This window comes from Phasianus colchicus, chromosome 1 (assembly GCF_987193195.1).
Source record: "Phasianus colchicus chromosome 1, bPhaCol1.hap1.1, whole genome shotgun sequence".
Classification (NCBI taxonomy): Eukaryota; Metazoa; Chordata; class Aves; order Galliformes; family Phasianidae; genus Phasianus; species Phasianus colchicus.
In genome coordinates this window covers 133281067-133296885 of record NC_143436.1, presented here as the reverse complement: position 1 = coordinate 133296885, position 15819 = coordinate 133281067, and the positions used below count along the sequence as shown (strand labels likewise).

Sequence of the window (15819 nt, the reverse complement as noted above, 5' to 3'; positions counted from 1 at the left end):
TGAATTGCCCATAGAAACGCTTGGAGCAACAAGTATTAAGAAAGTTATTTTATTCTGCATTCTGGGAAGTGTACAGCCTAAGTACACTGAGCGTACTTTTCAATTAGACTTTTCTGCTGTGAAATATATGTTCAGGAAACATAGGTTAAAATGCTGGATTCTCCTGTTATCATTTTCAGGGTAATTTTGAAAAAGGATTGATTCCATATTAATACTTTTACCTTTAAATTATGTTGCATAATAACTTTTATATAAAGGAATATATGTGTATGTTTTTAAAATCACAGAGAACGCTTAAAACCTTACTCTTGATTTGAAAAATTCACTATCTTCTTCACTGAGTTTTGGCTTCACTAAAGAGTGAGTGAACTTTCAGGGAAGTCAAGAACATTCCTTAAAGTTTAAAGAAACAGTTTGTCATTCCACAGTGGTAAGATTTTTGTACACTCGATGCGTTAAAATTCAGAGTACTTCTGAAAAATTCAAACCATCTCTTACTTGGTTTGAACTTTTATTTATATCTAAAACCTCCATCAAAAAGGACTTCACTGGAAGTGCTGCTGCTCTGCAGAACAGCTTTCTGTTAGAGTTGTACTCTGATAATATTAAAATAAGGTCTCTAGGAAGTTATTAGGAAGGAAGAAAATCTCTCAAATGTTGTATCTTCTAAAGGAAGATGAGTAAAAACAAATAGAGAAATCATCATAAAACTCACATTAATACATTCCTTTTCTTTTTCATTGTTTTATATTAATGAGTGAGAGAGTTTTCTTTAACAAAGCTTGAATGCAAGGTTGGCATAGATACCATGAGTTTTGAACAAAGTCCTATGGTTATATATGGAAATCGTAATCAAATGATGATAATAGTTCCTTATTGCCCTCATGTATGTGCATAGAGATGTATCTACATACACATATATATGTACATACACACATGCATCAGTGTAAAGAGTTAAGTTAGGTGAAATTGCAATGAGCACAGTACTAAACTGTGGTGTGACTTTGAAGCAGAGAATGGGTACATACAATTGGAATTTACAATCACTTGTGAATTATGCCAAGTATCACTATGTGCTACCTAGTAGGTTATGCATAGTATGTTGTGCACAGAAACGTAGTATTTAACAGTATTTAGTTATTTAGTATTTAGTATACTACTAATAAAGTAGTATTTAGACAGTATTTAAAAAAGCAATCTCTTATCTGACATTTCTTGACTGAAATATATCCTTCTTTTCATTGACATCAACAATAGTTTTCGCGATGAGCTGTGGTTTTTACATACACTGACATAAGTTACTAAAAGAATTATATAAACTAAATTGACAAGAATGTATTACGATAAGACAGTCCATGTAATGAAAATTAATGATAAAGGGAAGGATTGCATTTGGTTTCGGTCATTTTGGAGAATTTGTTCCACTTAGAGTGTACTTTTGAAAACATTTTAATGTCTTTAGAAAACAGAAGACGATTCATATTACATTCATCTGAAAATACTTCATTCCCTGGTTATCTTAAGTATTGATTTATCTATGCCATATAATGCCCCAACACAAAAGTAGCAGAAATATGTTCATTTGTCATTTGTTGACTCTGTACTTTTAGTGTTGCCTTGGAACACCAATGTGTGCTCTCAGACATGATGTGATTAACATTGTGCAATCTCTTATCCTGAGTCAACCTGCTTTAGGAGCTTAATCAGAGCTCCATCTTCAGTAATTGCTAATCTGCAACTGAAAAGCTTTAAGAGTGAGAGGCAGAAATGCAGATGTAATTAGAACACTGCTTATATAGGAAAAAAAAAAAAGATTAAAAAAAAACAGCAAAAAAACTGTGGACCCTTTTTGAAACACTGCCAAAAGCTTTTCCAAGTGTGAATTCTGTCTACAAAATGGGTATAGAAAGTAATCTGCCAGCTACTTTACATTAGTTTGACAAAATAGCAGATATGACACTTGGTGAAAACTACCATTCAACAAGGCAGATTTCTCATTTTTTTTTACTGAACTCAAAACATCTTAGATTTTAGCTTTTGAGTGTACCTAATACCTTCACAAGTTCTTAAAAGAATCAGTAATCCTTTTTGGATGTCCTTGCTATGGGAGCTTTCTGTTTAAGCCTACAACTGAATTAATGTTCTGGTTATCCTCCCTCTCTGCTCTGACCTTCACAGGAAGCTGTGTTCAGGATGCTCTGTTTGTTTCTGTCTGTGACAGAAAGGCTATGGCAGTGCTTTGTTGAGAGAGGCTGACACCCATCTGCACAGGGCCAAAAGCACAATTATTATGAAGCAAAATATAAAATGCTGAAAATTGATGATTGCCTAATTGGAGGGCTAACTGTAGACTGTATCTTAGTTTACTCAGTATTTATTTCCTTATTTACAGATATTTCTTTATGTACAGATTAAAGTGCACATTGACCAAAGTCTTCCTCTTCAACATGGCACTTTTCTTTCATTTAAAAATGAGGAATGCATCATTTACTATGTTGTAGTAATAAGTAACTGTTTTGACATCAGATATGTTGTCTGGCTTCTCTTTTGAATTTGCCAGGCATAACAGTCAGCTGCCATTTCTTGTTGTTTTTATCACTGAATTATAAAGCTGTTTATAGCATGATGATGTTTCACCTGGTAAGAGACGTGTTCAAGATCCTCTGCTTCTCAATTAGACCACTTCAGGTCTTCTGTGGTCCTGGCATTACTGTTCTTCAAAAATAGCTTCCAGGTCAGTTCCAGGTCAGTGCATCCTGTTAATGGCCAGCACAATTTCATGGAAAGTATTCCTGTCCCTAAAGGCCATAATTTGACCGTTGCACTCCTCATACTAAATATTTGTGTTTCTGTATATGGACATCCGTTTCTGCAGAGAAACAGAGCTGAATTCCTTGCTAAGGATCCACTCCAACTAACTAAGGAGACACTTTTAAAAGTACTGTGATTCCCACAAGATAAGCTTGAATTTGTAAGGCTAATGCTTGCTTGTGACCCGTGTGACAAAAATAATTTGAAGTGATTAATAAGCATAATATGTTCTGTAAAGCATGTTTATTTGGGCAGAAAGGGACCTCCAGCAGCTCACTGATTCCATTCTTTCTGAAAAAATGTGTTTCAGATCTGATTGATTTAATCATTCCTAATGAAATCTTTATTGTGGATACTTGATTGTTTACTAGAATGGAAATTCTGTCTCTCTGTTGGCAGTTTCTTTTATTTCCTGGTGTCCTACTTCTTACACTTCTCATTCTTCCATGCTGTTTAAGGATCACTAATCGCCAGCTGTTGACACCTCTTCTACATTTCATATGCTTCCTAAACATTTTGGCATCTCCTGTCTTTCTTCTGATGCCTCTTTATGGTGATGAGGCAAAATGAGCATCCCAAGTAGCACAACAAGAAAGTTATAACTAATTTTCCTAATTACCTAGAAATGTCTGGTCAAATTTTCCATTGTCATCAATGGAGTAATCTGTTGAACAGACAAAAAATGTAGCTACAAAAAGTTAGGCTCTTTCATGAAACTAGATTGTAGCCTACACAGAAAGGCCTCATTGCCACTGGCATCATATGAAGAACAGTGGTTTTTTGGTTCTGGAGGTATTTGGTTTGTGTATTGCCAAAGTTTCAGCCATGAAACCTGTGGACAGTCTTCCTATCCATTCTCGGCTACAGTAGGAAGGTGCAAAAACTAATGTATTTGAAAGAGAATTTTAAAATACAGCAGATTTTGGCCATAGGAAACAAAGTTGACTTTACCCCGTGTGGTTTGATGCATTTTTTTCATCAGAAGCAGAGCTAAGCAGAGTGGAAATCCCAATCATTCAGGTCCAGCAATCCTGGCCAATGACATTCCTGAAATAGGCACTCTGGGAGTGCCTGGGTCAGTCACACTGGTACCTAAAGGCTGTGTGCTAGTAAAAGGGATGGGTTTGGCTTCAGATTTCCTGAGCCACCTGGATTTGGCTCTGCTTGAAGCCTTCACTGTCGGTACTCACACACTCTTTAGCACTTGAGTTAATGAGGGCCGCTGGAGGTTGCCCAAGTTATTAGTCAAGCATTACAAATTAGTTTAAAATAAATATTCAGCACCAGCTGTCCCTTTAGAGTGAAGTAAATGGTTTACCCAAAGACCTTGTTGTGTCTGTGGAATTGAAAGTCTTTGCAGTCAAATCAGCCTTTGCCAGGTTCAAGCAGAAGCTAAGTGCTCTGAAGGGCCTTTGTTTTAGGCTGAGCTGGAAAAACAGAAGTGATGGTATAATTAATATTCTGTAGGGGTAAAGTATAAACTGGAAAGAAACGACACATCTCCCATTTAAAATACACCCTCCTTTGTGTGTGTTCTACTCATTTGGGGGATTTTTTTTTTAAGGATCTTTTGTGAGGTAAGTTTACTCTGAAGACACACCTACCTGGGAATAAAGATAAGTAGATTTTTCCTTACTTCATTCTTGAATATGAATTGTCCAATTTTGTAAATGTTTTCTTACAAAAATGGCAGCCACAGCCATGATTCATCAAGGTAAATTTCTGCCTGAACACTTAAAATACAGGTATTATTGTGACCATATCAAATGAGATTTAATAGTGAAAACGCATAGGTAATCTTATCCATGAGTGCTTCTGGTAATATACAGTGTTCTTTTTATAGCTATTCTGTGAATGGTAATAACAAAGTTCAGTGCATTTTATTCCCTAAATTTTAGCTGATTCCAAAGGATAGGTTTGGGCTGATTGGCTGTTGTGGAAAAAGAAAAAAACAAAAGTAATTGTATCAAATTGCAGAGACTTGAAGAAGACACTATGAAGTCAAAGTCTAAAAAGCAACGAAAGGACAGAATATTTGTGACCCTCAAAAAACAGAAAGTGATTGCGAGATCAGACATCACAGGATTTTATTATCCAGGTATATATTTTTGTCCACATTTTAAGTATTTACTGGTGAAACGTTACTTGTTTGGCTACTTTATTTTAATTTTATGGTGTTATTAAGAATGCATTTTAAGTCTTTCTTTTTTAGGGAAAAACTTATCTATTGTCTTGGTAAAATTTATCCTGGCTAAATGCAAATGAAGAATATAGTATAGATACATTTGAACTCAGTGATCTCTAACAGCCTATAGAATTTTTTTATAAAATGACAAGAGATAAAAATAATTTTAGTATTTCATAGTGTTGTTCTTTTAGGAACTGTGATAAAGAATATCAGTTCTACCTGCGCACTTGTTGACTTCAACCATGGGGAGAGCTGGGTTGTACCTCTGAAGTTCATTGTGCCTGTGGGAGGTGCCATGCCATGTACATATCTACAGGTGAAAAATTGTTTGTATTTTCTGTGACATCAAATACGCATTTTTAATTTTGTCTCTTTGTTAATACACTGAAAAAAAAGGATAGTGTATCATAGAAGAGTCTTTAGTGATAGCACATTTAAATGTAGGTAAATCTAGAGACATACTGCTTTTCCCTTCAGAATGAAGGCAAATCCTGACCAGGTAGTTCCTGGTGTTCTGTGAGGGGAGCATCCTATTCCAGAGAAGATCTGCAGAATTTGAAGCTAAAAAATGTAGCTTCCATCTCCATTTTTAACTTGACATTTATATAAGACTTTTATATATGCAATAGCCTGAAATTCTCAAAGTTAGTTTAAAAGCCCACTAAGCTACAAAAGTTCAAGGTGGTAAAGATCTACAAGAGTGTTCTCATTCTGTTCAGCTTGCTAGTTGAGTCCTGGTGCCTTTAGTAGGACTTCGTCCTTTTTTTTTTTTTGCTGTGTTTTCTCACTGATTTGGTGGAAATGATGAGTGATCAGTACATGCAAGGACCAAATTCATTTTCTTTTTAAGATTCATATTAAAGCATGGGAACACAACAGAATGATGATTCATTTAAATATTTCTTAATATTTAATTCTGTGCCTTGTTCACTAGCTATGTGGTTCTTTCCTGGTGTGTAGGTGGGAGACTACGTATTTGCCAGAACTGGGACACAGACAGGGAACAATTATTGTTATGTGCCTGCCATTGTCATAGCAACACCAGAAATGGGGAAAATGGGTGCTAAACTCTACACAGTTCTGATGTTCAGCAACAGGAAAGTAAGTATGACTAGAAAATGAAACTATAATTGTGTTACAATCATTCAATTTTTGATGAGGCAGACATAATTTTCCAGGCTAATGAGCTCACTGCCTCGTTTCCTGTCTCCAGTTAACCAAAGTAATTCAGAATTCAGGGCCCAATGTAGAGCCAATATAAAAAATACGAAATGCAAAATCCTGTAGGATAGTTCATTTGGTGGCTTTCATGAGCTCTGTGCTGCTAATGAGAAATACAGGGTTTTCATCACAGTTGGTACAATCTTCATTTCATTTCACTATGTTTGTTTGTAAGCCATTGTGATAACTGTACTGCATTTTTCTTAGTGCAATATTAAGAAAATGTACTTTGTACTTGAAAATGTTATCTATAGAGGCTGATAACAGTTGCATTAAACCATTTGGCTTTTTATACTTGTATTTCTTCATTGTTTCTGAGCTGTAGATTTAAATTAAATGAATGTTGATGGTATTACAGCAGGAACACTGCGTAAGAAGTTGCCTTATTAAAATCAGTCAAACCAAATATGCCTTCTCCTGTCGGTATATAAGAATGGTGCAGAGAGTGGATTCTACAATGTGAGTATGCTCAAATCTAAAAATGTAAAAGTTGCTTCATGTGAATGCTAAATGTTGCACTTTTGGATCAACTGTGCTTTCAGACTTCCATGAGTAGTTCTCTACTGCTGCCATGATCTGGTTTGTTCTTAACATGTCAAGTGATCTGACCTGCATGCATGTGCAAATTTTATTACCTGGCAATTTGTTGTCCTATATTCATTTTGGAAACACTGGAGATACATCATGGCTTGAAGTTGTTGCAGGATTGCCGAAATGTGAATTTCTACATAATGTTTCCAGATTGTGATCACAGGTTTGGTTGTATATTCACTGGCCAGGTTGCAGAGCAGATAGCTGAAGTTAAATTAATGAAGAGGAAATAAATATTTCAAACAGTATTGCTCCCACAGCCCAAAAGAATAGATTTTCATTAAAAGCGTGCATTTTACAGGCTTTAAATTAAATAGAACAGATTTTGGCATAACCCCAAATAGCATAAATTTTATAAGCCGAATAGTTGATCACACCAAAGCATCAAAGTCTGAAATTTTCATTACATCATCTCTGGTTTTTCTCTCAGCAGTTGTAGCTTTTAGAAACAAACAATGATTTTTGAAATGGCAACTTACGTGCTATTTTAGTATTTGGCCTGTAAAATGTCTCTGTCTTTGAGGATAGTACTGTTCAGATTGTCCTCAAATTACCCATATTAAAGGAACATGAGAAGTGCTTCCAAGCAACATTATTAATGCTTTTACTTATGTCTGATCAGCTGTATTTTAAAGACAGCAAGGCCCAGATACACAAAGGGACTCAGAGCAGTAAAACCTGAGTGTGTGGCAGTTTTGAGAGGGGAGCTGAGGTGCCTTAGCTCTATGGATGTATATTGAATGCCACAATTTGTGGTGCAGAGTTTAAGGCAGCTATTGAGAAGTGATGAAGACAGCTGAGCATCTAAAACCAAGACTCTCTTACCTTAGATGGCTACTTGCAGGCCTGAACTTGGCATATATTTGATCCATTTGGATTCATGGGGTCCTCTTTTGGCACTGGGTGCTACATTAACAGTAAATTTTTAGCATACAGTCAGTGTAGATAGACCTAATATGAGGAACTCAGGTAAAGCATGTTAAAGTACCAATAAAACCTCAGTGGTTAGTGCTGATCCACAATATTCCACAATTCTGCTGCCAGAATAGCAGCATGCTCTTTTGTGCATTCCCTACTTCAACATCTAATGCAGTATATTTCTCTCCATCCTTTTCAAGAATTACCAATAGAAGCCTTGTACTCTAGAGGTTGTGTAGTTAAGAGTCTTATAAATTTCCCACTTCTTAGAGCTGTCACTCTCTGCAGTGAGTTTTTGCAGCTTTGTGAGTTACGTGTAGACAGTCTCTGACAATGCACTTAGTAATTTAGAATGTTCTGCTATTGCTTGCAGTGCTTTCAGCTAGGATTCATGTTCTCTGTAAAGCCACATACTTGTGAAGTGAAATCCCATTCCTTTGTTGCTGCTTAATGTGTTAGTGTCGTATCATGTAGACTACATACTGTCCTCTTCTGGGCACTGACTACATTAACTCAGTGGCTGCAACACAAAAAGCCACACTGGCCATGATTTTACTTTGTATTTGTTTGCTTTTGTAACCAGAATGCCATGTTGAAAGATTGTTTTCCTTTTACAAGGAGGTTTACATTCAAAGCCATTAAATAACTATTTCATTAGTGACTCATTAATCAGTTACTAATATTAGCAATGCTATGACAGAGCATTACTGGAGTTTCCAGTTCTCAGTGAGAATGGATGTGTGCATCCAGCTGGAATTTATTATTCCTTATGTTCTAAGTGAGATACCTGCCTCTCGTGTCATACTGACCAGAGGGAAGCAGTGCAGCGTATTGCTCATCCACATGCATAGATCTAAGGACAGACTGATGTTGCTGTTAGAAATAAACAAAGCAGAAGAATAATTTAATGGAAACAAAAGGCTTAATGGCAATACTGATATCAGAAGCTCAAAGCAAGATGGTTCTTTTATGCTAAGTCTTGTAGAAGTAAGAAACTAAAATATGAAATGGAAAGCCTATGCTTCCCTGTTGACAGAGAGCGCACAGTGCACATGGCTCTTGTATTCCAATAGCTTGTCCAAATCTTCAGCTCTGAGTTCTTTGGGATTGTCTTTTTGATGTCTGTTTTTGGGTGTGTACTAGGAGTTGTGTTTAATTCACTAATCTTTAGAACTACTAATGTGTATCCCATTATTTTAATGTCATCAAGCACTGTCTGTTTGGGGTGTTTTTCTGCCATTACAGTAGAAAGAAATAACTGTGGGCTCTGCAAATGTAGCCAACAAGTTCCAAACATAAAACACCACACAATCAGGGCCCCCATCAAAAAAGACAATTATTGCCCAAATCCTTTGTAAGGTAGATCCAAATAGGGGCCTGAGCCAGAAATTGAGGAACCATTCTTATTTGATGTCAGCAAATCCACGTACCTGAATTCTTGTTTCAGTTCTGAGGCACTTCTGATAACGTTGGGCTTAGCGTAGTCAGGGAGACATCTGTAACTACATTTTGGGTCACAGTTATTCTGCAAATTCTAGACAGTTCAACAATGGTGTGAGAATGGGCTATGAAGGGTATGAATTCTTGCTGAACTGTATTAGGATTGAGATTAACAGGGATACTGTCCAAAGTATTTTTAGATGAGTAATGGAATGTATTATGTTAGCAAGGAATATCATATTTACAGATGAGAGAGAAACAGTGCATGCTAGTTTAGGCTGTTCTGTCCATATTTTGTAACTAAAGAGGAAGTTAAATTATAATGCACTCATAGCCTTGTTAAGTGCTCAAGAATACAGTAAGTCCTTCTCTTGTCAGCAGTGTAAGATGTGGGAGAGGATAAAATCTATGTCATATAAAAAAGGATTTAAAATAGTATACGATATGTGAGCTTAGTGTATTTCCTTCTCTAACTTTCTAGCCCAGATAAAGAGACTCCAGAGCCCCGTCTACACTCATCTTTGGAAAATGAAGGAGGAGAAGTAGCAGAGCAAAGTACTGTGAAAGGGAACAGGGGAAAACAGAAAAAGAAGAGGAGAGCAGAGGACAAAAGACATGCCAGGGGGAGAATGATGGACTCCAATCTTTTGCTTGTCTCCAGGAGGGAGGTAAAACACAGAGGAAGAAATTCACTGGCTAGCAATGAAGAAGAATTTGAAGGTAAAGAATTAGATTCTAAGTATTAAGGACTAAACAGGTCTGATAGGCCTTAGTTTATCCCCACAAAAGAAATTAGGGTTCTCTTGTCTTTTCTGGGTGTTAGACCAGTCTGCTTTCCCTTGTCTTATGTGATGGCATACATCCACCTCCTTTGGAAACCATTCTTCACACTGATCATTCTTTGTTTCCACAGCAAAGGGAATAAATGAATAAAGTATGTTCTGGCATATCCTACCTTAATTTCCCAAAAGTTTATAGCAGCAGTGAAGATGCAGTAACATCAACCTTAGTACCTGCTAGTAAGCATATTGTAAATTGAGATCTTTCTACTATTTGTTACTTGTTAGATGAAAGATACATTTTTTACCTCAGATATTACATTATTGCACATGGAGCTCTATGCTTTTAAGGTTAAATTGCTTTTAGTGTCTGAGCTTGCTCAGCTAAAACAGACATCAGTATCTGTACTGCCTGTCACTGCTCCAGTAGAGACCTGGGCTAGTCTGATACACCATAGCTTGCCATGGCCAGCTCTTCCTTTTAATGAGACTACTGTCAGTGGAAAGATAACAGGATTTTTATAGAGTCATAGAATCACAGAATCATTTGAATTGGAAGGGCTCTTTAAAGATCATCTATTCTGTAATGAACAGGGACACCTACAGCTAAATCAGGTTGCTCAGAGTCCTGTCCAGTCTGATGGGGTATCTATCACCTCTCTGGGCAACCTGTCCCAGTGCCTCATCAGCCTGGAAATACTCACTTATCCCAGATTCCTCTCTCTTGGATGTCTTGAGATGCAGATGCTGTGTAAATATGAAATGCTAATATGATCAGCAAAATCCTGTTATTGATTTTGTGCAGGTTGAATAGAAAGATGAAAAGAGCAGTGAATATCTATCACTTTAATCCTGCTTAGCTTTACCAAATAATTTCATAATATTCTATCAAGACTCTGTCAGTACTTCAAGGTGGAATGCAGGTTGAATGTGCTGAGGAGGATCCCCTGACCTCTTCTGATTGCACCATAGGCCCTGTTGGCTTTTTCTTCTCTTTCTCTTTCTCTTTCTCTTTCTCTTTCTCTTTCTCTTTCTCTTTCTCTTTCTCTTTCTCTTTCTCTTTCTCTTTCTCTTTCTCTTTCTCTTTCTCTTTCTCTTTCTCTTTCTCTTTCTCTTTCTCTTTCTCTTTCTCTTTCTCTTTCTCTTTCTTTTCTTTCTTTCTTTTTTTTTCTTAAATTTCTGTTTGCAAGTGTTTCATTAGAAAGGAGAAGGTCAAAGAGATGATAAAGATGTTTAAGGTGTGTGGTCATCCTCACAGAGTTTTATGAGATACTTTCTGGTATAATCTCTGCATAGGATTGTGTATTTATCTTTTCTGGGTGCAAATATTTGTCCCACTTTCAAACTATGCTAATGATTTCATAGTATTTTGTGTATATAGTTTTGTAAATTATATCAGATGTGCAACACACATCTGTTTCAACTGTGTTTATATATGTATATATATGTATTAACTAATGTATCTTTGGTCTGTGCTTTGTAATTCATCCACGTGTTAATCAGCATGTCTTCCTGCAAACAATTCTACTCATTTCACATGTACATTCCTGTTGTGTTCTGTAAGAAAGTAACTTCTTGACTTGAGTGAGCAGTGCCCAATATAGAGATGGATTTTTCAGCAACATGGTTCTTACATGGTTGGCTGATGAAACCTTTCATTTCCATGAAGCCTTGGATTTCCACAGAGCTGTGGCTATTGGGTGAACTAAGGGAGCATTTAGAATTGCTTGTGATTTGGTTTGTTCTGAGCTAAAATATTCCCGAGGAATCAATAACTCTCTCCTATTGTTCCTACTCAGGGAAACAACAGAAATTAATAAAGTTCAAGTAGTTGTATTGTATTTAGTGTATTTTGGCTTCCTTATTGTGTGGATGTGTAATTTTGAATGACTTCTTCCAGAACTATTATATTTAACACATTATTATTTTAATATGCGTGCCTACTGCTCCTGTAGTTTGAGCTAGTTCAGTGTGTTTGTTTATAAGAGAGTGAAGTCCTGGCAAACTCTTGCTAACTTTAAGAGAGCCAATGAATCTTTGTGTAGCTCTAATATACAACTATTTGGTTGAACAAGATCATAAATCCTTATTTTCTCATTGGCTATTGCAATTATTTTTATGGGCACTTAAAAAATATGTATTTGTTTCTACAGAAAAATTCTTCTTCCTATCTTTCTAGTCACCCTTCTGTTGTGCAATGCCTAAAATGAATGTTCTTTTCATATATGTCCTTGTTAATTTTCCGAAATGGTGGTCTAGTTAAAAACTGAATCAGAAAAAAATTCTGAGTGAAGTACAGATGTGATATGCAATAATAATCTGCAGGGCCTAACAAACCAGCAAATCATAGCAAGCAGAACCCAAATCTCTTTCCAATTTATAATGAGATGTGACTTGAAGCAATTACACTGATGATTACTGTAACTGCCAATATGGGGTAGGTGGGGGACCTCTCAAAATGATCATTTTCCATCCTTTTCTGAGGCAAATCTAGTTCAGCTGAATTGAGTTCAAAAGTGTCACAGCTGTGGCACCTGGCAGTCTGGGGGATTGGCTGCATTTCCCACATCAGGATTTCACATTTTTAGCACCCACTTGTTTTCCAATCTCATTTTGCAGATAGTTCATTCACCATTTGGAGCCATCATTATAAAGCAGTGCTCCCATCTGTTGGTCATGACTTGTTTAATAAGCAGTTGATATCAGTCCAACTAAGCTTGCATCTGCTACTTAGAGCAGCTGTGTGTTGTCAAGGGCTCCCCAGCAGCCTTCAGATTTAGCTTTTGTTTTTCTGTTGATAGCATGTTACAACTTACCCACAATGGCTCTCTCCTTGTCAAGGCTGTCTGTTCATCTAAAGAGGAAAGTGTATTAAAGTGGGAATCAGCTATATTGCCATAAAGATGGAAGCATACAGATGTGGAATGGAAGAAGATGCAGGTCCATTGAATCTGGCATATGTTGGTGAGGTGGGAGAGGAAGGGCAATTTTTCCCAGTTTCTTATAACAAGACCAGAATGGTTTGTTTTAGCGTCTTGGGAAGGTACACAGAGAGACTGTGCACTGTCTAAAGAAAATAAATGGTTTGTGAATAGTGTGTGATGGGGCACACTCTTTTAACAGCATGTCTTTCATTTTTTTTAAGGTAGTAGTATGGCAGCAGTAGCTTTCAGTGTTTTAGTTCAGTAACGTGTTTGTATTGCAGAGTACAGATACAGTCAAGAAATATCCTGAACTTTCCACAGGTGAACTTCAGATTTTTGTCTCTTAGGTTGCTCAAGAAGCATCAAAATGTGCCTTTCATGTATCTAAATACTGATGTTGTGCATGCAGAAGATGATTTTCAAAGGCACACTTCTAATTAGATGATCTTGGAGGTCTTTTTCAACCTTGGCGATACCAAGCTTATCAAGATTATCAAGCTTTTCATTTCAGGATTTTTCAGTGGTAACACAGTCAACATTTCTAAAACTAATTATACTTGTATCTTGTTTCCTCCATGTATTCCATATGCGTTGCTGCTTTCTCACTGTGTACACCACATCTTCGTTCTTCAGCTACCTCCCAGCTTTGGTTTCCACTGTACAGGTGTTTCTTATGATCATTTAAAACCAAATAAAAACCACAAAAAACCCAAACCATAAAGAATGACATCAAAATACTGCATATGTTTCTCTTCCCCAGGAGTTGGACTTGATGAACCTTATACATCCCTTCCAACTTGGGATATCCTGTGATTCCGTGATTTCTTTGTGTTGTTTCTTTTTTTGTTTGTTTGTTTTGTTTCTTCCTGTTTTTTTTTGGTTTTTTTTTTTATTTTGCTGTTGTTTTTCTGGTTTTGTTTTTCATTTTTTTCTAGTGCTTCTGGTCTTCAGATACTCATTTTGATTGTCTTTTTTTGTGCCAGAAGGGTGCTTAATAGTTGGTGGCCACATTCAATATGATTGTAAAAAGTGGTTTTCCAGGTGCACAGTATTGTTAATAGCAAACCAGAGAAGCTGAGCATGGTTATAGTGGGTCAAATAGAGGTCCTACAGCCTGGTGCCCTGTCCCCAGCAGTGGCCAGGAGATGGTTCCCAATGAAGAATTGGAACAAAGGTCGGCATGTAAAAACCCCACCCTCAGGCTTACAAGATGATAATACTTAAAAAGCAAACTGGTTTGAACTCATGAGAATGAAAGAAAAAAGTCAAGTACTATTGCTCTGTGTCCATCTTGGAGTCATTTGTTCAATGATAAACTGCAGGGTGTGTGCACATGTGTGCGGAGGGATGTTGGACTGCAATACTTGTGCTGATGGAGGGTCACTGTTTTCTCTCACTAAAACAGTACCTATTCTCCCTTAGCACCTTCTTTCTCCATTTCATCATCCTGGTGTTCATCAAGGTGTCAAGCTCTGCTGCCGTCGGTTGCTTCAAGACCCAGCTCACCAGAGCATTCCTGCTGCTTGTACAGTCCTTCTGCAGAAAGTCTCCTGTGTCCAGTAAAAGCAACACCACCAGAATTACTGCAGTAAACCTGGAGCAGCAAGGATTGGCAGTGCAGCCTTCAGCACCACAGCAAAGAACAAAGGAAGCTGCAATAAGAGTGCATGATGAAGGAGCTAGTGAGGAATGGATGAGTATGCGCGTGCAGCTATGAAGTTTTATTGCTTGAATCAAAAATAAACTGACTAGTTCGTGCTAAAATATTTATCATTTTGCAGACTTACTTTGGAGATATGAAAGAGAAAATATTAGAGGTGCAGCTGTGCTGCTGAAAAGTATCACTATTAGAGTCTCTATCAAAGAAATGTAACATGGAATTCACTTTGCAAGATGACATTTGAAATGGGACATGGCAGGGGGACTTGTTTGTGTGGCACTAAATATCCTCACCCCAACTGAAGTATTATTTGTGGATGTAGTGGCACTATCCTATGGTTTGTCTAGGGCTTTCTGTTCAGAGGGTGAAAGATTCTGAACATTTTTGGCATATCAGCCTAGGTAGACATTAAGCATTCTCACAAACTTGACTTCAGATACCAGTGCAATATTCAGGCAGATGTATATATTCATGTTTTCAGGTGTACTCTTGACCAGGAGAGTACTGTCCAGTATCTGTGCAGATAAGTGTTTCCCTGGAGAAAAATGAGCTGTCAGTTTTGGGAAAAAATTGAGCTTTTCATACCTGTTTCTGTTTCAGTGTGGAGCAAAAAAGGTAGGCATACAGATATTTTTATTTATTAAAGAATTTTTTTGTGTAAGCCAGAATGACCCTGCAGCCAGAACACTTTGATGGGATATATGAGAGAGTGTTGAAATTTCTGCCTAGCATGATTTAGGGAAGACTCAAACCTGAAAAACCCGTTGTAGTTCTGAAATGGTCTGTCCTGGAAGCTGAAATTTGAATAGTTTATGATACCTTCTGTTCGATGGGTAATGCTCCTTATCTGCTTCAGGATGTCCTGGAGTTTCCTTTTGGAGAATGGAGCTGGCACATACATGGAGTCCCACATCATAGAGAGTCACTGGAGATGAAAAAGGAAAAGCCATACAAATTTTGGTAGAAAAGATATCTTAGTGAACAGAAAATGAACTTTTCCTCTAAAACTGCTTTCAATCACATGAACTTTGAAATTTAACAACTCATATTTTCAGCTGAAAATGTGCCTCGGTCAGACTAATTCAACATTGACTGCTTTGGGGCATGTGATTGTTTCACCTGTGTCTCCTCTTTATATTTGAGGCTGAACCTGTGCAATTCCAATGACATGAACAAAATGGAGGGTGAGGGTTAGGATTAGGGTTTTTGCACATGCATACTGCTCAAATATATGTGGCAGATGGATTGTATGCCACCCACAGTGGGACAAAGATTGGGATATCCTTG

At 37.1% G+C, this 15819-nt stretch overlaps 1 protein-coding gene across 1 annotated transcript in view; it reads left to right on the top strand.

Moving 5' to 3' along the window:
* The window catches only part of VWA3B (von Willebrand factor A domain containing 3B), a 69930-nt gene extending 55255 nt beyond the window's left edge, over nucleotides 1–14675 (top strand). Inside the window, 8 exon segments of the mRNA XM_031605255.2 lie at nucleotides 4789–4909; nucleotides 5191–5315; nucleotides 5960–6100; nucleotides 6579–6679; nucleotides 9651–9889; nucleotides 14295–14408; nucleotides 14411–14496; nucleotides 14498–14675. Coding sequence (XP_031461115.2) covers nucleotides 4789–4909; nucleotides 5191–5315; nucleotides 5960–6100; nucleotides 6579–6679; nucleotides 9651–9889; nucleotides 14295–14408; nucleotides 14411–14496; nucleotides 14498–14533 — 963 coding nt within the window. The 3' untranslated portion in view covers nucleotides 14534–14675.
* Nucleotides 14676–15819: the final 1144 nt, after the last annotated feature.